At 38.6% G+C, this 24,660-nt stretch overlaps 1 protein-coding gene across 13 annotated transcripts in view; it reads right to left on the minus strand.

Moving 5' to 3' along the window:
- TDRD1 (tudor domain containing 1) overlaps positions 1-24,660 on the minus strand; it is a 45,985-nt gene that overhangs the window by 7,979 nt on the left and 13,346 nt on the right. For 12 of the 13 annotated variants that reach the window (XM_079899365.1, XM_079899370.1, XM_079899364.1 and 9 more), the window contains 17 exons: positions 23,122-23,266; positions 20,370-20,475; positions 19,810-19,873; positions 18,537-18,641; positions 18,130-18,312; positions 17,476-17,619; positions 16,750-16,918; positions 14,911-14,997; positions 13,969-14,136; positions 13,742-13,849; positions 12,721-12,891; positions 9,389-9,631; positions 8,895-9,032; positions 6,046-6,156; positions 5,133-5,303; positions 2,271-2,546; positions 1,433-1,552 (listed from right to left, as the gene is read on the minus strand). In XM_079899365.1, the coding sequence (XP_079755491.1) occupies positions 1,433-1,552; positions 2,271-2,546; positions 5,133-5,303; positions 6,046-6,156; positions 8,895-9,032; positions 9,389-9,631; positions 12,721-12,891; positions 13,742-13,849; positions 13,969-14,136; positions 14,911-14,997; positions 16,750-16,918; positions 17,476-17,619; positions 18,130-18,312; positions 18,537-18,641; positions 19,810-19,873; positions 20,370-20,475; positions 23,122-23,266 (2,509 nt within the window). The remainder of the gene's footprint in view (positions 1-1,432; positions 1,553-2,270; positions 2,547-5,132; positions 5,304-6,045; positions 6,157-8,894; positions 9,033-9,388; positions 9,632-12,720; positions 12,892-13,741; positions 13,850-13,968; positions 14,137-14,910; positions 14,998-16,749; positions 16,919-17,475; positions 17,620-18,129; positions 18,313-18,536; positions 18,642-19,809; positions 19,874-20,369; positions 20,476-23,121; positions 23,267-24,660) is intronic. The other variant, XM_079899368.1, reaches the window with a different exon arrangement.

A 24,660-nucleotide genomic window follows, 5' to 3' on the forward strand; every position in this document is an offset into this window, starting at 1 on the left:
AGTCAAATCTAACCACTCAAAAAAGAACCCATATATATTAAAATATACATTTATATTTTTAAAATAGATAAAGCCAAAAAAAAGATAAAACCACTACTGGTTACCTTGTGGGGAAGGGATGCAAGACTGGGAGGGGGCAAGAAGGAAGCCACTGGGGGGCTAATTTCTTGATCAGGGTGGCTATTCTAGTGTGTTCATTCTACAAAAACTTGTTCTATTAAGCTGCAGTTTTACGACTGTTCAGTATACTTTTCAGTAAGTGTATTATAGTAAATTAAATGAAGCAAAGTACTTTCAATTCATCATACCATATGTTATTGTCAGGATGCAATAATCCTAAGACGCTGCTCTCCACTATACAGTTTAAAGTTGATTATTCCTAATACTGGAGGATAAATTTAAGAGCAGTTATTGTTATCACCACAATTCTTGGTTTGACCATTTGAAAAAACTTTTTTTTTTCATTTTTTTCAGCTTTCAAATACCTGCAAATTATTTTGAATAGCAAACTTGCACTAACTCAGCCTCTGATACTGCAAGAATAAAGTTAAATACGCTGGGGCTTCCCTGGTGGCACAGTGGTTAAGAATCCGCCTGCTAATGCAGGGGACATGGGTTCGAGCCCTGGTCCAGGAAGATCCCACATGCCACAGAGCAACAAAGCCCATGCACCACAACTAGAGCCTGCGCTCTAGAGCCCGCGAGCCACAACTACTGAAGCCCGCGGGCCTAGAGCCCATGCTCCGCAACAAGAGAAGCCACCGCAATGAGAAGCCCGCGCACCTGAACGAAAAGTAGCCCTCGCTCACCGCAACTAGAGAAAGCCCGCACGCAGCAACGAAGACCCAATGCAGCCAAAAATAAGTAAATAAAATAATTTAAAAAAAAAAACTAAAATACACTGAAGAGATGCCTTAATTGTAATCTTTCACGAAATAAAAAAGGAAAGTCAATAGTTACATGCTACTTTTCTTCATGATTAGGGCCAGTGTAAAAGATTTCTCCAAGTTTCTAAGATACAGTAACACTGTGATTATAGACTGATTAGGAAGTACTTTTCCAACGTATCTAAACTGTTTTGGTTCAAATTCTCGTAATGCTTGTAGAAGGTTAGCTTAGTAATAAGTACAATTCAATACAGACAGTACCTATTTTTAAACAAGAAATTATACAGTAATTAAGGACACTGCTTTGTTATAAAAAGCTGTAGATGATCAAGACCAGGTGGAGTAGGTGCTGAATGCACGGCATGTTCACATTCATGTTTTTATAATTAAATTTTCCTGAAGTGTTATTATGATCAATTAAAACATGAGTGAAACAGAAATCATCACCTTCTTCTCCCCATCACTTCCTAAGGAATTCAGGTAAGTTCATTCTACAGTTTAAAAGACCAGCATAAATGTGTCTCAAACTCTGTTTGGTTTCTTACCTGGCATTTCATTTGGTAGAGCATAAAACAAGTTTGGGTTTACGATTTCTAATACGCTTGCCTGTACAGTTTTATTAACTGGCAATTCTATTGTCCTCCACTGCTCAGCTGAAGAGGTGGCTGAAAACATACGAAATACAGGTCTCTCATGAAAAAGATAACATTTAGTATTCTACTGAATACCAACATTCCCAAATTCCCAAAACGAAAATCTGTGTTTACATAAAACAATCTGTTTAATTTGAGGGATTTTGGTGTGCATTACAAAAAAGTTCAATCTATAATAAGAATCCTTAAACTATTATGCTCCTATAGTATATTTCAGTAGTATATTTCCATTTCTGTAGTATATTTAATTCTTAAAATTTACTCAAACTTTAAAGGATACATAGCTGTATGATACACGTCTGCCTGACAAGTAATTACATTAAAAATGAGTACAGGGCTTCCCTGGTGGCGCAGTGGTTGAGAGTCCGCCTGCCGATGCGGGGGACACGGGTCCGTGCCCCGGTCCGGGAAGATCCCACATGCCGCAGAGCGGCTAGGCCCATGAGCCATGGCCGCTGAGCCTGCGTGTCCGGAGCCTGTGCTCCACCACGGGAGAGGCCACAACAGTCAGAGGCCCGCGTACCGCAAAAAAAAAAAAAAAAAAAAAAGAGTACAGTGTTTAATAAAAAAGCCATGTTTCAATAAATATTAAACTAACTTTACTTATTACTAATCTATTTCCACAAAGCCTATTTCTACAGGAAAATCATGTCACTTGGAATAGAAAAATTTTCACAGCCTATAAAAGCAAAGGATAACATAAATTTAAATAGCAGTTTAAAAATGTTACCTTGAAGCCATGGGGCATCAATTTGAAGACCATGTTTATTAACAGGACTGTTTTTCACTAAGTCTTTACATGGTGAACTAGCTTTTAAAACCAGATGTTCTTCAATCAGAACATCAGTAATTATCCTGGGATAAGAAGTGGAAAGATCGGTGAGTTCAACTCCCACTCCATTTTCAGTGATTTCAACCACTCGGGCTTGGAGTTTTATCCCTGTGACACACGTCTGAAATCTTGCTATGGCTTCTCTGGTCCAGTGTTTGTTTCTAGGCTGTATATCTAACAAATAAAACAGCATTAAGAAGAATTCTGCCCTTAATATGTTTTCTTTGTATTTAATTTTTGATAGTTTGATTAATATGTGCCTTGGCATGTTTCTCCTTGGATTTATCCTGTATGGGACTCTCTGTGCTTCCTGGACTTGATTAACTATTTCCTTTCCCACATTAGGGAAGCTTTCAACCATAATTCAAAAAGAGTCATGTACCAAAATGTTCATTGCAGCTCCATTTACAATAGCCAGGACATGGAAGCAACCTAAGTGTCCATCATCGGATGAATGGATAAAGAAGATGTGGCACATATATACAATGGAATACTATTCAGCCATAAAAAGAAACGAAATTGAGCTATTTGTAATGAGGTGGATAGACCTAGAGTCTGTCATACACAGTGAAGTAAGTCAGAAAGAGAAAAACAAATACCATATGCTAACACATATATATGGAATCTAAGAAAAAAAAAAAAAAAAGGTCATGAAGAACCTAAGGGTAAGATGGGAATAAAGACACAGACCTACTAGAAAATGGACTTGAGGATACGGGGAGGGGGAAGGGTAAGCTGTGACAAAGCGAGAGAGTGGCATGGACATATATACACTACCAAACATAAAATAGCTAGCTAGTGGGAAGCAGCCACATAGCGCAGGGAGATCAGCTCGGTGGTTTGTGACCACCTAGAGGGGTGGGATAGGGAGGGTGGGAGGGAGGGAGACGCAAGAGGGAAGAGATATGGGAACATATGTATATGTATAACTGATTCACTTTGTTATAAAGCAGAAACTAACACACCATTGTAAAGCAATTATACTCCAATAAAGATGTGGAGCATAAAAAATAATAAAAATAAATAAAGATGTGGAGTATAAAAATAAAAAAAGTAAGAATTCTGTGCCCCAAAGCTGCACTTTTTGCCTCAATAATACCCAGGACTGGACCCTTCCCAAGTTTACCATTCAGGTCAGTGATTTTGAATATCTTTTCTCAATAATCAATTATATATCTACATCCTCAGTGCCTGAGTTGCAGATAATGCATCTACAAATATACTACTGTTTTAGGAGGCTCAGGATCCGTCTTTACTTTCCTCACTAACTTATCTTCACCTGGCATTTTTCCCAATAGGCAAAAATAGAATTATTATTTCTTTTAGAAGCCACTATGGTTACATACACAATGATGAGTTATCAACTATTCTAGTAAAAGATGTTAAACCTACACTTGTACCTTTGTGAAGAGTCTTCCAATGATAATTTCAAAGTATCATATTTAATTATTTAACCAAAAATTATCTTTCTGGGATAACTTTGGCTTATACCCTTATTTTCATAACAGTGGTTCTCAAATGTGAGTGTGCATATGTATTATGTACAGGGCTTGTGAAAACAGATTTTGGGGCCCCACCCTAGAGTTTCCAATTTAGTAGTAGGTCTTGGATGGGGACTAAGAATCTACATTTTTAACAAGTTCTCACGTTGATACTACTGGCTGTGGGGTGGAGGGGTCATATTTTAAGAAACACTGACATAAAACATGGTGATTAAAAACAATAATCCAGAACATAGTTAGTGTAAAATAAGTAGAAATTAAACAGGCAAAAGGAAACATAAAAAGCATCTAATGCTTCTAGACATGACCACTATTAACATTTTGGTATCCAACCTTTCATAATCTTTATGTGCATATGGAAATACACACATGCACATACATACTCATAATGCTTTTATAAAGAAATTTTTATAATAATAAAAATAGTTGTAATGTTAGCCACTATTCAGTGCTTTATGCCTTGTATCTCTTTTATCCTTAATGCCTTTTTGAGGAAGGTACCGTTATTTTCCAGATGAGGAAAAGGAAGCATAGAGTTTAAACAGTTTACCTAAGGTTTCACAGCTAGTAGGCAGCAGAGCTGCTTCTAATCTGTCCTCTTAATCACAATGCCATCCTGCCATCTCTTTCATAACTTGCTTCCTTCACTTAAATCATGAACTAGTCTTCACATCAACACATACTTAACATTTTAATGACTGTGTAATAAGAACGAACACTTAATAGAACTCTGAGTGCCAGACAGACCCTGATCTAAACATTAATTTAATCATCTTCACAACAAACCTATGAAATAGGTACTACCACTACCCATTATGTGGATCCTCATTTAACCAAGCCTCTACTATTGGCTATTTAGGTTGTTTTGCTATTATTAACAGCAGTGTAATGAATTTCCATGTAGGTGAACTTTGTGAAATAACATGATTATTTCTTTAGGATGAATTATTAGAAGTAAACTTGCTAACACAAAAGGTAAGAATATTTGAGGCTCTTAAGGAATCCTGCAAAATGTCTCCAAAAGAAAGCATCAGTTTTCACTCCTATCATAAGTATAGAAAAGCAGCTGCTTCCTTACTTTGACATCAACACTGAACATTTTGGCCAGTATCTTTAAATATATGTTTCTAAATTTTATAATATGAAACAGAAAATAACTTACACAAAATATTAAAATTATAAATATATTAATACTGAGAAATTTATGTACTCTAAGTATTAGAAGACAGTTGAGAAAATTTCTTACTCTGCACCATACCTACTAGCCAGCACTGTATCCCCTGAAATGGAAGTTTTAAAAATTTGGATGGGATCATTTGGAGTTCATCTGCAGTAACTTCTTCAATGTTTCCATAATCCACAAACTGTACTTTAACATTTCCATTTGATACGATTTCCTTGACTAAAGCACGATACCAATTACCATCACCTAGATTTAACACAGAATTTGTAACATGGAATATTTCCCTTCTATTAAGGTTTGAAATTTTTATCTTGAAAAAGACCATTCTTTGTCTAAAGTAGCTAATATATTTCTCTTCCCAGACAACACCTTTAGTTTTTAATTCAGAAATCCCTAGAAGGAGGATTCTCAAAATTCATTCTTAGAATATCACCAAAGTCTTTATAGCATCACACTTTTACATCTACTATAAAGATTTCATTCATAACCTAACCAATATGCAGAATATTAAGTGAAGTAAAGACTTAATAAACTTGATATTTGTCAAACTGGAAGACTTATAATAGTCTCACCACTAATGAGATTGTTTCACTTGTTACTTGGTAAATAATAGAAAAAATAAACAGAAAAACATGCAATGAAATTAAGGTGTTTCATCAAACATATTTTCAAAATAAACATGCACAGGGTGACCAGAAGAAACAATGAATCTGCAGTGAACAGGTTTCCCACTCTCTAGCTTTTAATATTATCAGAAATTCTGGAAAGAAAAGCATTTGACAAAGTTAGGTAAGAATGTATCATTTGGAGGCTCCTTGTTACAAAGAGAGAAGAACAAAAAAACCCACAGTATTTTAAGCATTCACTTTATTTTGATTATGAAAAATATCTGCTTAAACATCAGGAAGAAAATACACTAAAAGTGAGGTTTGAAAGTCAAGAAATAAAAGATTCTAATATAGTCAATATTGTGCCAACTGCAACTTACCTACAAAAAAAGCACAACAAGGTTGCCCTACTTCTGCCTTAAAATTTTTAGGCAACTTCTGCTGGCAATATTCTGCTACCAATTTGTTCAAGTCACTGAGTTTCTTTAGAGCTGAAAACACAATACACATAGTGTTTAATATTTTAAAAACATGCAGAGTAACAGATTTTCATTTAAAGTTGGAAAGTGTTTTGATCATAAAAACCCAGGCATATCCCCAAGCAACTATAAAGTACACCAAATACCTCTCCCTTCTCCTTATTAAGAAATTGGGCAAATAAGTCATTATTTAGTTAATACTCTCAGTAAACCCCAAGCCAACAATTTACTGGGCACAGAGCCATGATGATGGCATTGTTGTCAGTATGCTAGAGCATGAGCTTTGCATGTGGACCAGGAAACAGTGCACAAGCCTGCACAAAAAGGAAGTTACATATAAGCTGTCCTGAAGGAGTATATGTAATTACTAAATGGTTGGCACAGACAGTGTCTGCTAAGGACTTTCAGAGAGGTGAGCTCTGTGCACTAAAGGCTTCATAGAGAAATCTGAAGTATGACTTGTTTGCTAGAAAAGGAGAGGGTAATTCCAGAAAAAGAAACGGCTCTGAGGCAAAGTACCAAATTAAGCAGCCAAAAAAACACTTGCTGGGAGCAGTCTGGCAGAGAAGAGGAATGGAAAGGTGAATCACTGAAGAAGAACACCAGAGATGTGCTTGGAAATATACAGACCGTGGAGAGCTTTAAAATGCCAAGTAAAGGGATCTGAACACTATAGAAGTAAAAGAAAAATATCTTTTAAATATGTGGCAAAGACCCATCCACAGAAATGGAAATTAAGTTGTATCGAGTTAGAATTGTCACCGTTCAGGTTAGTCAAAATAAGAAAGTTTAAGGACACACTGCAGGAAATGGTGTGGGAGAGGGCACTTTCATACACTGATGGTGGACATCAGCCTGGATGGCCTCTTGAGGGCACTCTCTCAAGAGCACAAGCGCACATATCTTTTGACTTAATAACTATTGTACAATTTTAGGAATTTGTCTCAAGGATATAGTCTCAGAATAAAATCACAGATTACAAGAATTGTTTTTAGTGATAAATGCTTGTACACAGGAATCCTTTAGCTGTAGCTGCACCTAGGTTAACTAAATTAGGGTAAACCCACCCAGAGGAATACCATGTAACCATGAAAAGGAATGAGGACGTACAGTGATGTGGTACCCTGGAACAGAAAAAGGCCATTACCAGAAATGGAAAAGACATCTAGCGAAACCCAGATAAAGTCTGGAGGTTAGTTCACAGACATTTACCAATGTGGGTCTCTTAAGTTGTAACAAATGTTAACATCTTACGTAATTGTGGTACTATAGAGAAAACTAGGGGTATACAGGAACTCTCTGTACTACCTTGGCAACTTTTCTGTAAATCTAAAATTATTCCAAAGTTAAAAGTATATTTTAAAAAGAACGGAGGAAACACTATGTGAACTGATATCCAAGACAGAGTGGGAGAAAAAGGCAAAGTGCAAATATTATTTATTTTACCATTTATGCCTACATAAAAAGGAATATATATATTCATACAAGCATATGTATAGAGCAACTTTGGAAAAATATTGAGAACATTGAGAAAAGGAACTGGAAGGATATTTAGAAATCTGAGAAGAGGAACTGGGAAACTTAACTTTTCACTATATTCTCTTTTGTAACTTTAAAATTTGTACCATATGCTTGTACAATCACTTATGAAAATAAGTGGCAAATATTTTAAAATAGTAGCCTATCTACCAGATGATTCTGTATGAAGGGATGACAAACCTCACAAGTTGGGAGCCAGTCAGGAACTTAGTTATCTAGGGTAACATCCTTATTTGACAGAGAGAAAACCCAAAACTTAGAAAGGTTAAAATCAATGATGCTCACCAGAATGGCTCAAGGGAAAAAGACGGAAAATACAAAGTGTTTGTGAGGATGTGGAACAACTAGAATTCTCCAACCAACAACTGCCATGATCACTTTGGAAACTTTTTAGCATTCATCGATCAGAGCTGAAAACACACATACCCTTTAAGATTTGGCCAGTAATTTCATTCCTAGGTACATGTTCAATGGAAATGCATGTGCGCTAAATCTGTATGAGAATATTCTTACCAACATTTTATAGCTCAGAACTAGAAATAACCCAAATGTCCAAGAGTAGAAAGGAACAGTAAACTGCAGTACATTCACACAACGGATCACTATGCAGCAACAAAAAACGAGCTACAGTCACACGTGAAAATGATGGTCCAAACTCACAAATGTGAAAAAAAAAAAGCAACAAGGCACAGAATAGTACATATTGTATGATTCCATTTATATAAAGTTCATAAATGGGAAAAACTAATCTATGCTATTATTAGAAGGCACGATCATATTTACTTCTGAAAGAAAGAAGTGGCAGTGATTGTCAGCAGACATGAAGGAAACTTGCGGGTTACTGGTAACCAGAGGTTGGTTATACAAGGTTTTGACTTTGTGAGAATTTGTTATGCTGCACTCGTATTTGTGCACTTATCTGTATGTATGTCATACGTCAATGAGATCAACAATTAAAATTTTTCAAAAATGAATTTAGGAGACATTCTGTGAACTCTAAGCTGGTTTAAACAGAGACTACTGAAAACAGAAAATAATGTCTTACAATGGAATAAAAGGCAACGAAGTAAAACCAAATCTTTCTTGAAAGTACAAATACCCACTTGGCCTTTACTGGAAAGAGAACAGTTTCACCACCCAATAACAAACTTATCTTGACCTATTATCTATGCCAGTGTACTGTAAAAAGAAATAAGTAAGAGTCAACTTACCATCCTCTTTAAGCACATGGCAGTAAAATTCTCCAGGACTATACATCACACAGACCACAACATCTACTGTCTGATCAACAGCAAGTTCAACCCACGTCCACTCCAACTGACTGATTTCTGCTTCTACACCCGAGGGAACTGTGAAAATAAACGGACGATTTGCAAAACAAATGGCCAGAGCGGGGAGCTGGAAGCAGGGCTGCTAAAGATAGAGTCTGCTTTTGAAGAACTGAATGTCCAATAACTTTCTTAGTGACTTTGCAGGAAAGTTAATTAGTATGAGAATTAACCATTACTACCTCACTGAATTCCAAATTCACATTTCTGATCGACCTTCAGCTGCCAGTGACCCAAACACACTCTTTAGATGAATGCTTGATTTAAAAGGACAAAAGGTACTCAACATCAATTCTTGTTTAAAGTATGAGAACCCATACATTCACAAAGCCACCTGAATTCCAGCACGGACATTATCTGGTGGACAATTTACTTACCACTGGCTTCTTTCATGACACTGGGCTTAACTGTCACTACCCCCTTGTCCCCCACGGCAAAGCCTGCATCGATGAGCACTCTGGTGACACTGATGTGGGGCATCACAGACCTATCCGTAAGTTCCACCAGGGAACTGTTTTCCAACTTGTCCACCACTTTCACTGTGATCATTTTATTCTGTACAATTTTTCTCATCAGATAAATAGCTTCTGGAGTCCAAATTCCTAATGATGGCTTTACTCCTAACAAAGAATTTTTAAAAGAATGTTAAAATATTTCTTATTGCAAGCCTTTACAAATTTAGCTCCTAATTTCCACAAACTTAAGGACTCTATGACAAACACTGGAACCAGAAAGTCCCATCTGAGAAGGATTTTCTAAACATGAAAATGAAGGCAAAATTATAAAGAAAACGTCTGTAAAACGCTTCTATATTTCTATGTAAACAAACCATCATAAATCCATTGATACGAAATGTCCAAAGAGGCAAATCTAGAAGACCGAAAGTAGATTAATGGTTGCCTAGGAAGCTAGGATTAACTATATATAAATGGGCACAAGAGATCTCAGTGGGGTGTTGGAAATATTCCAAAAGTGGATTATGGTGATGGCTGTACAACTCGGTAAATTACTAAAAATCACTGAATTGTATACCTAAAACACTGTTTTTTTTTTTTTTTTTTTTTGGCTGTGCGGCTTGCAGGATCTTAGTTCCCCGACCAGGGATCAAACCCACGTCCTTGGCAGTGAAAGAGCGGAGTCTTAACCACTGGACTGCCAGAGAATTCCCTAAAACAGTGACTTTTATGGTATATAAATTATATGTCAATAAGGTTGTTAACAAAATCACAAACAAAAGTATAAAACAATCCAGGAAGAAACACCGGTCACTAATACTGACATCTGAAACATCTGTAGCATTTACTGAAAGGGCACTTACAAATCAACAGCCCCAAAGTTATACCAAGTCATTTCATAAAATTAAGAGCCAAGTAACTTATGAAAAAACATCCAGTCTCACTGGTAATGAAGCAAATTAAAATGATTTAGTTTTTAGCTTATCAAAATTGGCCAAGATGAAACAATCCAGAAATATCTATTGGGCAGGACAAAAGTACCTTCAGTTTTTAAAATAAAAGACATTTTTCATTTTCACTTAAGACCTTTATTGAACAACATATTCACCCTTTTGTTCCACACCTTCTGTCATTTTTCAGACAACTTCATAATTCCATCTTCCCAAAACTTTTTATCTTTTTGAGCAAAGAACTGTTCCAGGTACCTTTTACAGTCTTCCAGGGAACTGACATTTTTTCCATTAAGAGAATTTTGTAAATACCGAAATAAATGGAAATCTGAAGGTGCAATATCTGGTGAATACAGCAGATGAATCAGAACTTCCCAGGTAAGCTGTAACAGTTTTTAACTGGTCATCAAAGAAACATGTGGTCTTGCGTTATCCTGATGGAAGATTATGCGTTTTCCGTTGAGTAATTCTGGATGCTGTTCGTTGAGTGCTGCTTTCAGTTGGTCTAACTGGCAGCAGTACTTGTTGGAATTAATCCTTTGGTTTTCCAGAAGGAGCTCCTGATACAGGACTCCCTTCCAATCCCACCATGTACACAACATCACCTTCTTTGGATGAAGACTGGCCTTTGGTGTGGTTAGTGGTGGTTCATTTCGCTTGCCCCATGATCTCTTCCGTTCCACATTATTGTACAGTAACCACTTTTCATCACCCGTCACAATTTGTTTTAAAAACGGAACGTTTTCATTACGTTTCAGTGAAGAATCGAATGCGGAAATATGGTCAAGAAGGTTTTTTTCGCTTAACTTATGTGGAACCCAAACATCAAAGCGATTCACATAACCAAGCTGGTGCAAATGATTTTCAGCACTCAATTTGGGTATTTTGAGTATGTCAGCTCTCTCCCGCGTGGTATAACGTTGATTGTCCTCAATTATTGTTTTTTGATTTGACCGCTATCAACTTCAACTGGTCTACCCAACCGTGGAGCATCGTCCAGAGAGAACTCTCCAGCACGAAACTTCACTAACCACTTTTGACACATTTAATCAGTCACAGCACCTTCTCCACAAATCTTTTTGTGCATTTCAGTTGCATTTTTACCTTTCTTGAAAGAATAAAGCATAATATGCCAAAAAAGTTGTTTTTCTTCCACCTTCAATATTAAAATGGCTACACAAAAATTCACCAATTTTGTAAGTCTTTTTTTAAATGCACGCTGATATGACAGCTGTCACATACAATCTAACAAAATTGTTTCGAGTGAAGTTAAAGAAAACTAAGTGCTACTAGAGCCATCTTACGGAAAAAACGAAACGAACCTTTTGGCCCAGCCAATATTTGGTGCACCAATGTGTCGAGGAACTGACTCCCTACTACGTTTCTGGTAGGTGTGTAAACTAGTTCTACCTTTTCTAGGGAACAATCATAATGTGTATCACAAACATGAAAAGCATACCCACTGACACCTCCATTCCACCTAAGGCGGTATTTTTGCAAATGTAAGTGCGTTTTGCAACCTATCCCAAGGAAATGATCTGTTTTTAAAAATTAGTTTTTTAAAAAAGATCATTAATTTTTAATTGAAGTATATTTGATTTACAATACTGTATTAGTTTCAGGTGTACAATGCAGTGATTCAGTATTTTTGTAGATTACAGATTATGCTCCACTTAAAGTTATTATAAAATATTGGTTATATCCCCTGTGCTGTACTATACATCCCTATAGCTTACTTATTTTATACACAGTAGTTTGTACCTCTTCCTAAGGATATGATCTTGGATAGGCTAAAAAATGTAGTTAAAAGAACACTGCTAGTAGCAGAAACTTGGAAATACCCTTCTGATAACTGGATACTAGTTAAATTCTGGTGCATGTGAATGAAAAGTTGTAGAAGCTAATCTTTTACACTGGAAAGAAGCTCCTGCTCCAAGCGGGACATGTTACATATACAGTGATTTCTAAGCATATGATCGTTAATGTTCTTGCTTTCAAAAGCAGTTTCCCCCTAATTCATGCAATTGACAGGCTTCTGTGATATGTATTGATAATGCAGGATCTATAAATAACAAAAAAGAATACTCAACTTCATAAACACAGGTACATTCAACTTCATTTTATTACCGATAGCAAAATAGTCATCTGTATTTCCTAAATGTTCCATTAAGGATTGTTTTTGTACTGAGGTAAGTTATAGCTAAACACATTCCCTGATCTACTCACTAGTTTAATTTCAATTCTAATGCTCTTAACTTTAGGTTTCAATATTTTAAGAATACAGGAACTATAAAAATTACATACCTGCCAGCACACACTTAATAGCTTGCATTGGCAATTCCAACAACTTCGGAGTTATGGGGCAAAGTCTTGTCAAACTAAGGATTTCAAAGTTTCCATAGTCTACATATCCGACCAGTACAGATTCCTCAGAAGCATAAGCCAAAACAGAGGCACGGTACCACTGGTCATCCTCTAAAAATAGGAGAGACTCAATCTGAAATGCTTTTCCAATGTAGATATACACGAAAATTTTTCCTCCTCAATTTAGATGGTCATTTATAGATTCTATTTTCATGTAACATCAAGCTTTACTGAACTATGCATGCTTATTCACCATTCCTACTTTTCCTTATCAGAAGCTTTCAACTCCTGAAATGTCACCTTTATTCATCCCTTTCTAGGTAACTCATGTTGTATGCTTGTCATTATTTATTTATTAAGTGCTTAATCCCTCTAGTGGACAGTTAACTCATTAGGACAAGGGAACATGTCCTGGTCATGTGAGTGAATCCATTAGGTCTTGATCAATTTTAGAATACCTGGCAGTATGAGTCAACCAGACTCCACTAACCAAGCCATAGATTTACCGGAGGCCTACCTGTCTCTCCCCTCCTGTGAGGCCACTGGTCCTCCCTTCAGCAGAGAACTGAACCCGGTCATCACAGGGTCATCATCTGTGCAGCTACAGAGGCCGGGCCACAACAGCTATGTGCCTCCAGACACTCTTGCTGTTCCAAAGAAAACTGGCCAAGACATGACCCTGGGAGGTTCCACATTCCCACACTGATATAAACAAATGTCTGTATCAGTCTCCAGAACTAAAGGGCTGATAAAATAAAAACCTCCATCATCCCCACCCCCGCAGCATTTACAGGTCCTCCTCCTCCCTTACACACTTGGATTCAGTTTAATTGGATATACTTAAAAACATAATTGGTGCACTACTCAAACTTCAAATGCAGCCATCAACGCAAAACGAAGATTGGTTCATTTCTTGGTACTTAATTGTAAGTAAAAAATTCAATAATACTCTTTTCCTTACCAGAGAACTGAGCACAGCAGATATCACCAATGGTTGGATAAAAATCAGAGCGTGGAGACACTTGACTGCAGTACGTGGTAAGTGACGCCTGAAGTTCAGCGAGCTTATCTGTGGATACAGATCACATCTTAAACTAAAGAAATACAAGTTTACACATTATCTGCATATCTGCATGCTGAGTCTCTTGATGTATGTTATATTGATAACACAAATCAAGATTTACTTACGCCCACTTTGTAGTCGTTGACAAAAGAAGTCTTCTGGAGTCTGAATGTGGGCGACCACACCGCAAAACTCATCACCTACGTTCAAAGTCAACACTTTGGGGATTAGGCCACTTCTGTCTATAACAATTTTGTTTTCAGCTGTGATTTTCCTGACATCTTCAAGATCACCTTATCAAAAAGCAGAAATATAAGCCTTTTTGGTTTCATTAATCCAATTTTCCAGTTTCTCAGGCCTAACTGTTCTCTTTCACACTTCTAGGCCTTAATGCATACATGCTGGTCTTTTTTCCCAGAACATATTCCCAAATCTCCCAGCAACTTGAGTATTTCCTGCTCAGTATGATGTCACTGTGAAAGGCTTTCCTCCAAATCTGGGTCAGGTGCCCTTCCCAGGGCCCCCACTGCACTCTGCGATCCTGCCACCGTTTTATAATCTCTTCTCTATGTGGGCGTATAACTGCCCACAGAATACCCTCCCTGAAGGCACCTCCACAGTGCCTTAGTGAAGCAGATACTGCTGGGAGGATTTTGTTCCTTCCACTGGACCCCTTTGCAGCATTTATTATTGCTGATGACTCCTTCCCAGAACATTTACTCTTCTGTTATTCTGGCAACATTTTCCCTGTTCTCTTTCCACCTCTCCCAACACAGCTTCTCCCTTGGTACTGTAAGCTCAGGTTCACTTCTCTCACTTTACAGTCTCCCTAGGACACCACCATCATTTACAATTTCAACCGTGATAACTTTTAGACCAGTAAGTATTGAGTTTTCTCCTCCAGATGGCCAAAAAAACTCCTGAGAACTGTTCAGCAGAGCTGTCTCACCCAAGATTGATGTTTCAGGGATTTCATATAGGCAGTACTCTAGGAATACAGACAAGAGACAATAACTTCTTCAATAACTAAAATCACTACACCGTTCAATATTAATCTGTATACTCACTTGAATCCGCACTTGGCTTCTTAGAATTTTGTCCCTTGGGTTTCAAGCCATATCCCATTTCTATGAGCACATGGTCTAAGAATTTTCCTAAAAGTAATTAAGAGAACATATTTCCATTGAGATATTATACTAAGTATTAGAGGAAAAGAATAAATACAAAAGAAATGAATCACATGATTTAAAGATTATAGCTATTCGCACACCAGCATATTTTTTACTAGTTCAGTTTCTATGTGCAAAATATAGTTTATTAATTTTCAGCTTTAAAAAGAGTCAAAGGGCTTCCCCGGTGGTGCAGTGGTTAAGAATCTGCCTGCCAATGCAGGGGACACGGGTTCGTGCCCTGGTCCAGAAAGATCCCACATGCCGCGGAGCAACTAAGCCTGTGCACCACAACTACTCAGCATGTACTCTAGAGCCCACAAGCCACAACTACTGAGCCCGTGTGCCACAACTACTGAAGCCCGCGCACCTAGAGCCTGTGCTCTGCAACGAGAAGACACCGCAATGAGAAGCCCATGCACCGCCACAAAGAGTAGCCCCCACTCGCTGCAACTAGAGGAAGCCCACCTGCAGCAACAAAGACCCAATGCAGCCAAAAATAAATAAATTTATTAGAAAAAATTGAGTCAAAATCCCCATCATCACTTAACAAAAAATTTAATAAAAATATTTCACTTAAAAATTATGAATAACATGGAAGATTTAGTTACCACCTCACTGGCATGCTTAGAATGACCACCATTTATAAGAAAAAATAAATTTAAGACATAAGACTACTTCATCTCAGACATAGAGTATGGCTGAATCAAGTGTCAACCAGCAGCCATATAAACTTCAAGTTCCCTCAAACAGTATCCAAAAGCTCAAGTCACAACATGGAACATACATAGCAAAGAAACAAAACACAGAGATTTTATACTCAATTTCACAACAGGATTAACTGAATTTTCTACCAAGTAATCAACCAATGATGGGTCTCAAGCAATAGAAGAGTAATAATACCTTGGAAACCAAGAGGCAATTATAAGCACACTGTCAGAAGTCACTTTTTAAATATGTACAAAGCCATAAAGGAAGAACAGGATTCCAAACTGCTTCCATTTCCACAACTTAAATACTATGTGCTTATGGGCTTAATGCTAACCAAATGCAGTTCTGTGAAGGTTGTTCAAAGAAAAAGCACTGATGGTAAGGATGGACAAATTCACAGAAAAATTCCTGAATTTTCCCAGTAAATGAGTAGAAATCAGGGATATTATAATGGCTGTATTAAAAAGATACTAGAGTTTTCCCATAATAAGTCTAGATCTAGCCTTTTAATGTACCAAATTCTATAAACTTGTGCCTTGTCTTTGATAAACTGCCAACTGCAAGAGCAGAGCCAAGGCCATATTTCCTGTCACAATCTGAATGACTCCAGAGTGGGGCTTACTTGGTCTCACTTCATGTTTCTATTTCTTCTCTGAGTAACAGGTGGGCACTAAATAACATATTAAGTGCTCCATTTAAAAAGAAATATTCAGGGCTTCCCTGGTGGCGCAGTGGCTGAGAATCTGCCTGCCAATGCAGGGGACAAGGTTCGAGCCCTGGTCTGGAAAGATCCCACATGCCGCAGAGCGGCTGGGCCCGTGAGCCATGGCTGCTGAGCCTGCGCGTCTGGAGCCTGTGCTCTGCAACAAGAGAGGCCGCAACAGTGAGAGGCCCGCACACGGCGATGAAGAGTGGCCCCCACTCGCCACAACTAGAGAAAGCCTGCGCACAGAAACGAAGACCAACACAGTCATAAATAAATAAATAAAATTTAAAAAAAAAAAAAAAGAAAGATTCAGATCTTACCTGAACTTGTCAGCATAACATCCACAGCAAAGGAAATCACTTCTTTTAAGATGTCCACAATCTTTAGAGAGCAGTACTGCTGCATTAACAGTGATTTAATAGTTTTGATACAATCATTGCTCCAATTCCCCTCTGCTGGGATAACATTGGCTACAAAGCATTTTATGGCCTGAAAGATTTTACACAAGTTACTAAAAATTAGTATTTGAAAGTGACTTTTTTCTAATTAATTATGCAAAGATTTTTTTTAAAGACAAGGTATTTCATGCTGAATATTCATCAAAAATCTTCAAGTACTAATCCGATAAACAATTTTATGAATAATTATTTGTCTCCCTTGATATTCTATCCACAATGCTTTTCCTTTTGGGACTTTAAGCTTGAGAAATCAACCAAAGGATGGTTATTATCCTTCAATTACACATAAATTCAAGTTGCTTCCAAATAATGTAATAAATATAAAAATGATTGTTTTTAAAGAGCAGATTGATAAGATGTCCCTAAAAATGCTAAGTTTCCTACCTGAGGCAGTACTTAACTAAGGAATGCCTAATAAAATGGAGCCAAGAAAGTCCATGATTGTTTCTCTACATAGTAAAAGATACACCAATAGGTCCTTTCTCATAATAACCATGGCAACAAACACGCAAATATTATGTCCATCAAAACATTAAAAACAGCTCCTTTGGGATGCTATTAGGAATTCAAAAAGTAAAAGAGACTTACACAAGGAGGAAACAAGTCAATTTTTCTGTTTAGTTGGTGAATTCTGTTTACTGGAATTATTTCTTCATTTCCATAATCAATATATAAGACTTGTGCCTTCTTCCGCAGTACATCAACATCTTGTATTATTACTCTGTTCCAGGTCTGAAAGTGAAATATAACGGTATTCTGCTTCTAAACAGCATTTCACAATCTTAGGTTTAAAAACTCTCAATCTACAGAACATGCAAAGGAAAAGTTACTGTTCTGTTCTGAGATACTCTATGAACAAGTTACCTTAATTTCCTAAGAATCTGGCTCAGAAATCCCCAAATTTGTCCATTTTAGATGCTTTAATATACACAACAATTCCCAGGCTATTCTAGCCCAGCGGACTCTGTGACACACTAATGCCTCAGCTACACAAATAAACACAAGCTCTAGGACTAGCAATCACTCTGTACCCAGCAACTGAGGAGCCTACATGCAGAGCTGGAGTGGCCTCAGGCAGGGAGGAAGTAAGCAAACAGATGTGGACTCCTGACTGAGGAAGAGAAACAGCAGTGTGACCAGTCTCACCTCAAGCCATCTAATGCATCATTAAAAGCTCTGGTGTCAAGCTGATAGGACCAAAGTAAATTAAAATGTCTTGTTAAATATTTCATTAGGGGTTACCTGATCGACAGTGTACTTGGCAACACAAACTTCCCCCTTTACAGGAATATAATCTTCTTCATGTGCCTTATTTGCATATGTTTCCTTTAAGCTCGCAGACAGTTGGTTCATGTATTCTAAAACTTCTGAAGAATGTAACTGCACATAAAAGTCACCTGGGTGTTTGAATTCAGTAACTATACCCTTTCAAAGACAAAAAAGTTGCAATAACTCACTGAGAACAAAGCAAATGTTAATTTTGTAAAGCTTTATAACAAGATACAAAAAGTACTGTAGACAAGTTTTTGCAATCTTTATCAATTTCAGTTGTATTTTGGAGCTGTCTTATAAACTCAAACACAGGAAACAAGGAAATAAAAATCTACAGTTCTTTGGATCTCTGTCTATGGAAATTAAACAACAAATACCTTTATTTCCATGCTTTTCCTGAGTTGTAGGCTTCTCAAATCAGAAAACATTATTTTATCAGCACAAGTGGCTATTTCTTTAGTAACTCCAACAGGACAGTCACTCTGGTTTGAAAAAACACATTAAGTGAGTTACTTACAAGCACATGTTTAAATGATACCATGGCCGGACTTCCCTGGTTGCACAGTGGTTAAGAATCCACCTGCCAATGCAGGGGACACAGGTTTGATCCCTGGTCTGGGAAGATCCCACCTGCTGCAGAGCAACTAAGCCCGTGGGCCACAACTACTGAGACTGCGCTCTAGAGCCTGTGAGCCACAACTACTGAGCCTGTGCATCTACAGCCCATGCTCTGCAACAAGAGAAGCCATTGCAATGAGAAGCCCGTGCACCGCAACCAAGAGTAGCCCACAATCGCCACAACTAGAGAAAGCCCACGTGTAGCAAAGAAAAGCCAATGCAGTCAAAAATAAATAAATAAAAAATAAATAATTAAAAATAACATAAAATAAAATAAATGATACCATGGCCACTATTTGCTAGAACCGAGGTCAAAACAGCCTGACTCCCAGGTTTGAATGAGGGTGTAGAGAAATAACATACGTCTTCTAGAGTCACTAAAACGTACCGTCCATAGGCAGTGTGCATAGCACTGGGATCACCCGAGAATCAGGCCATGATGGTGATGGCAATGTTGAGTTTATTTTTTAAAAAAGGGGGCGGGGAGGGTCGTGTTTTAAGTTTTCACTTGTTAACATTTTTATAGGAATGGATTTTTTTTTTTAAAGTAGAAGCTAGGACCAGCTAGAGAAAGCTAAAATTTACCTATAAAATATGAGTTGGACATCACTGATACTTTCCAGATTGCAAATGATTTACCCTATACAGTTAGCTACATGGAAGAAAGGTATTAACAGGAAAAAGTGCTCCTTAGATAACAGGGCCCTATTAGAATCCAGTACACAAAGCTAGAGAGCATGTGCACGCAGGGACTACAAAGAGACAACTTTCTCAGTAGTCCACCTACAGCGAGACATGGCCATCTCAAGTCCTTTTTGGAAAAAGCTGGGCATAAACAGTTCTCATAGACCCCCAACGCTCACCAAATCTATCACTAGGGTGTACAGATTTATTCAACAGGAATAAACAAACACTGGTGAAATGGAGAAATAAGTCATAAATATTTTATTTAGCTTAGGTCCTCTTACTTCAAAATAAAGGGAGTCATTAAAAATTCACTCTAAAGGCAAAGAGAAAGTAAGTATATCATACCTCTTTTTTCACTTCCATGTTCTTTGTTTCAAAAGGTGATTTATTATCTTCAAGTTTGTGGAAACTGAAATAAAGCAACCAATTATAATACTTACAGCACAGAACCAATTAAAAGTAAGGGCCACAATAATGTTAAATTCTCAACAAAATCCAGAAAGAACAAAACAGCTTCTTCCAGAAAGAATCACAGTAGTAACAAAGTAAAACAACCCCATGCTGGCTATGCAAGGGTCTGCCCTGTGCACAGGTGTGCTTCTTCCAAAAGCCACCTAATGAAAGGGAGATAGCCACAATCTCCAAGCCTCAGTTTCCCTATCTGCAAAATGGAGAAAATACCTACATTACTTAAAACAGAGTTTTGGGGATCAAAAATTGTAGAGCTGTTCACTTCAGATTTGTATACTTTATGTTATACTTAAATAAAAAAGTAAAAAGCAGCAACTTTTACATAGTTATGGCCTGCTTACCTGATTTGATCCTTATACTACCAAAAAAAAAAAAAACAACCCGTATTTTAAAATATTCTCTAATGAATGTAAAAAAAAAAAAATCACACTTACTTCTGCTGAACAGGTTTGCACACGATGCTGTGGGCTGCCCAGTCCCTTCTCTGGCATGCGACAGAGCAGTAGTACGTCTGCTTGCACTGTGAGCACCTCAGCGGCCCTACAGAACACAGCCCATGACACCACCAATGTTTTATTGCAAATATTTGTTGGCAGGAACGAGACCGTTTCAAAGACGTCATTCTATTAATCATATCAAGGAGAATATGTGAAGAGGATTATGCTGTTTATGATTAGGTGTTAAAACTGAATTTATAGGGCTTCCCTGGTGGCGCAGTGGTTGAGAGTCCGCCTGCCAATGCAGAGGACACGGGTTCGTGCCCTGGTCCGGGAGAATCCCACATGCCACGGAGCGGCTGGGCCCATGAGCCATGGCCGCTGAGCCTGCACATCCGGAGCCTGTGCTCCGCAACGGGAGAGGCCACAACAGGGAGAGGCCTGCGTACCGCAAAAACAAACAAACAAACAAACTGAATTTATAAAGCTCCGTTGAACTGCAGAGAAAGGGGGCCAAGATGAAAAAGAGAAGGAGGACACGAGACAGGCTGGGACCTGCGACCCTTTGCTGCAGTGCTTGCACCTGGACACACCTCTCCTCGAGCCACAAAATACAAAGAAACCATATGGGACTAAAGATAACTGCGTGCATGTGCAGTTGGGGCAAATTCTGGACAAAACATACCAAGAGACCAGAAAAACCCAACTGCCACTTTTGACGAGCCAGGAGCGAAACCAGGAGGTCGGGAGGAAAAGCAGGGTACTGCGCATGCCCCCTGCGCACCATATCATCTTAGGTGGGCAAACCGCCTAAAGCCACCCCGCCGGCCTGACCCCTGGACACACTCCTACCCTCACCCCATATAAGCAACAAGCTCACCCCCTACTCAGGGAGTGAGCAAGCAAGAGAACCTGCTGTTTGTTCGCACTCCCCCTACTGCCCCAATAAAGCCTTGCCTGAATTTCTTGCCTGTCCTCTGATCAATTTCTATTGATTGGGGAAGGCCAAGAACCCTGGCTGTTATCAGACAGACTGGAAACACAACTGACTTTCCTAAAGCAGAACCCAGAACACACGATATAAAAGGAACAATCAAAGGGAACAGAAAATCCGCGGTGGTGAAAACAGACATGTGCAAACACAGTCTGATGAGGTTCACCTCGTGCCATTTAAAAATAACAAGACAAAAACCAACAAGGAGAATCACACCTAGAAAAACCCAGGAAGTTTTTGAAATGAAGTTTAAAAAAAAAACTATCAGTTTCCAGGCAGAGGAAAACAAGTTATCTGAAAAACAAAACAAAAAACACATAAAGAAACAACGAAATCAGGCTGGCCTCAAATGCCTCCACTCTAAAAGAAATTGGAAAAAAGAAGCAAAATATCCAAATAGCCAGTGAGCACAGGAAAACTGCTCAAGATCATTGATCATGAGGGACATGCAAATTAAAACCACAGGGAGGGGCTTCCCTGGTGGTGCAGTGGTTGAGAGTCCGCCTGCTGATGCAGGGGACGCGGGTTCGTGCCCCGGTCTGGGAAGATCCCACATGCCGTGGAGCGGCTGGGCCCATGAGCCATGGCCGCTGAGCCTGCGCGTCCAGAGCCTGTGCTCCGCAACGGGAGAGGCCACAACAGTGAGAGGCCCGCGTACCGCAAAAAACAAAACAAAACAAAACAAAAAAACCACAGGGAGATACCACTACACATCCATGAGAAAGGCTAAAATTAAAAGGACTGAAAACACCAAATGTTGACAAAGATGTGGAGCAACCAGAACTCACTCCCAGTGGGAATACAAAATGGGACAACTACTTTGGAAAACGGTTTGGCTTTTTCTTATAAAGTTAAGCATACACTTACCTTTTGACTCAGCAATCCTACCCCTAGGTTTGTACCCAAAAGAAACGAGAACATACGTCCACACAAAGACTTATGCAAAAACGTGTAGAGAGCTCTATTCATAATAGCCAAAAGCTGGACACAAGCGAAATGTTCAACAGAACAGATATACACACTGTGATATCATGTAATGAAATGCTACTCAGCAACGAACAAAAAAATTAATGTACACGCAAAAACATGGATTAAACTCAGAAATATTTTCTGAACAGGAAAAGCTTCCCACAGAGTCTATACTGTATGATTCCATTTACAAGAAATTCTGTAACTGGTAAAATTAATTTATGGTGAAACAACAACAGTGGTTGCCTCTGGGGGGTATAGTGACTGGGAAGGGACATGAGGGAACTTTCTGAGAAGATGGAAGTATTCTTCATCTTGATTGGGCTATGAGTTTGTGCCTTTCAGTGCAAGTATGTTTTATCTCAAAAAAAGTATAAAAAATAATCAAATAAAGAAGCATGGGGCTTCCCTGGTGGCTCAGTGGTTGAGAGTCCGCCTGCTGATGCAGGGGACACGGGCTCGTGCCCTGGTCCAGGAAGATCCCACATGCTGCGGAGCAGCTAGGCCCGTGAGCCATGGCTGCTGAGCCTGCGCATCCGGAGCCTGTGCTCCGCAACGGGAGAGGCCACAACAGTGAGAGGCCCGCGTACTGCAAAAAAAAAAAAAAAAAAAAAAAAAAGGCATGGATGAACAAGAATGGTAGGATGTTGGCAGCTGTTGAAGCTGGGAAATGGGTATATGATTTATATATACTCTTCTGTTTATATGTAATGTTTTACATAATAAAAATATTTTTCAAATGTGTAAAGGAATAATCCAACAGGCATCTGAGAGCAATATGCTTACCAAACAGACCGCAGCAATGGCAAGTTGTCGACCGAAGAGGAGGTCCTAATGAGCTGAAGAGTGCTGGATCATTTATGGACAAGGAACTCTCAACCAACTTGTGTACTTTTTTTGATTTTGCAGGAGACACATTATTGCTAGTCTTCTATTAAGAAAAGAGCAATAGCAGTATTAAAACTTGGTAATAATGTTTTGTTTGTTAAATATTAGACTTGGGATTTCCTCTCCCGAGAAGACAAGATAGATGTACTTTCCCTTACTCCTACCATTAAGTACAACTAAAAACCTTGGACTTATATATAAAATAAACACACAGTGACACTGAAGGAAGGCAGCAGACAGGCTAGGAACTTGGCACCCAGAGAAGGACATGGCAGTGAGTCCCCAGAGTTTTTATTCTGCCTCATATATCTCAGATGCGGTGCTGGAGAAGTCAGAAACACCCAAAGGCACAGACGATAAAAGCCCCAACAAAAAGCCTGCTCGCTTGCTCTCTCTAGCCAAAAGACCAGGAAAGGGATGGCCCAGCCAGACAGAAAAACTTTATCAGTAACTGCTCTACTCCAGACAGTTGCCGCAGAAAAAACTGTGGCCCCATCCCACCAGCAAAGGTAGACTGGGGAGCCTAGACCTCCACCTTCACCAGGCTACAGTGAGGTGCCCCTCTCTCCCACTTGGGTGGTATCAGAGAAGGCCAACAGAGTAGAGAGCCAGCACTTCATCCTCGTGGGGTCTCCCTGTGGAAACTGCATGGGGAGCATGGACTTCTGCCTGGCAGTAAAGAGTGTCCCCCATGCCCCCCAACTACCAGCACCATTGGGGTGGTGTTAAGAGGAAACCTAGTGGACAGTCAGAATTTTCCACCACCATTCAATAGTAATGAGTGGAGTGTCTCCAAACCCTTCCACCTCCAATCCTCCCTCCACCTCGTGTTAAGTAGAGAGGATATGGGGGCGGGGGGAGCAGTAAGGATGCTGGGAAGCTGAACTCCCACCCTTGTCCAGCCAAGAACATCCTGGGCTATAGAACAAACTTCAACCAATTTAAAAGAATTTAAATCATACAGACGGTGTTATTCAACCACAATGGACTTACACTAGAAATCAGTAACAGAATGAGAACAGATAATCTCCAAACATTTGGAAACTAGACAATACACTTTTAAATAATGCATGAGTCAAAGAGGATGTCTCAGGGAAATGTTTTAAAAATACACTGAACTAAAAGAAAATAAAAATACAACATATCAAATTTGTGGGACACAAAGTATCACCAAGACAGAAATTTATAGCTCTAAAGTCACATACTAGAAAAGAGGTAAAGTCTCAAATTAATAATGTAAGTTCTCATCTCAAGAACCTAAACAATAAGAACAAAACATGCCCAAAGCAAGCAGAGGAAGGAAACGATAAAGATAAAAGCAGAAATCAATGTAATTAAAAATAAAAACTTGGAGGAAAAAAATCAGTGAAACAAGACCTGGTCCTTTGAAAAGATGAACAAAATTGATAAATCTCTAGCAAGACTAACAATGAAGAA

This window comes from Stenella coeruleoalba, assembly GCF_951394435.1.
Source record: "Stenella coeruleoalba genome assembly, chromosome: 16".
Taxonomy (NCBI): domain Eukaryota; kingdom Metazoa; phylum Chordata; class Mammalia; order Artiodactyla; family Delphinidae; genus Stenella; species Stenella coeruleoalba.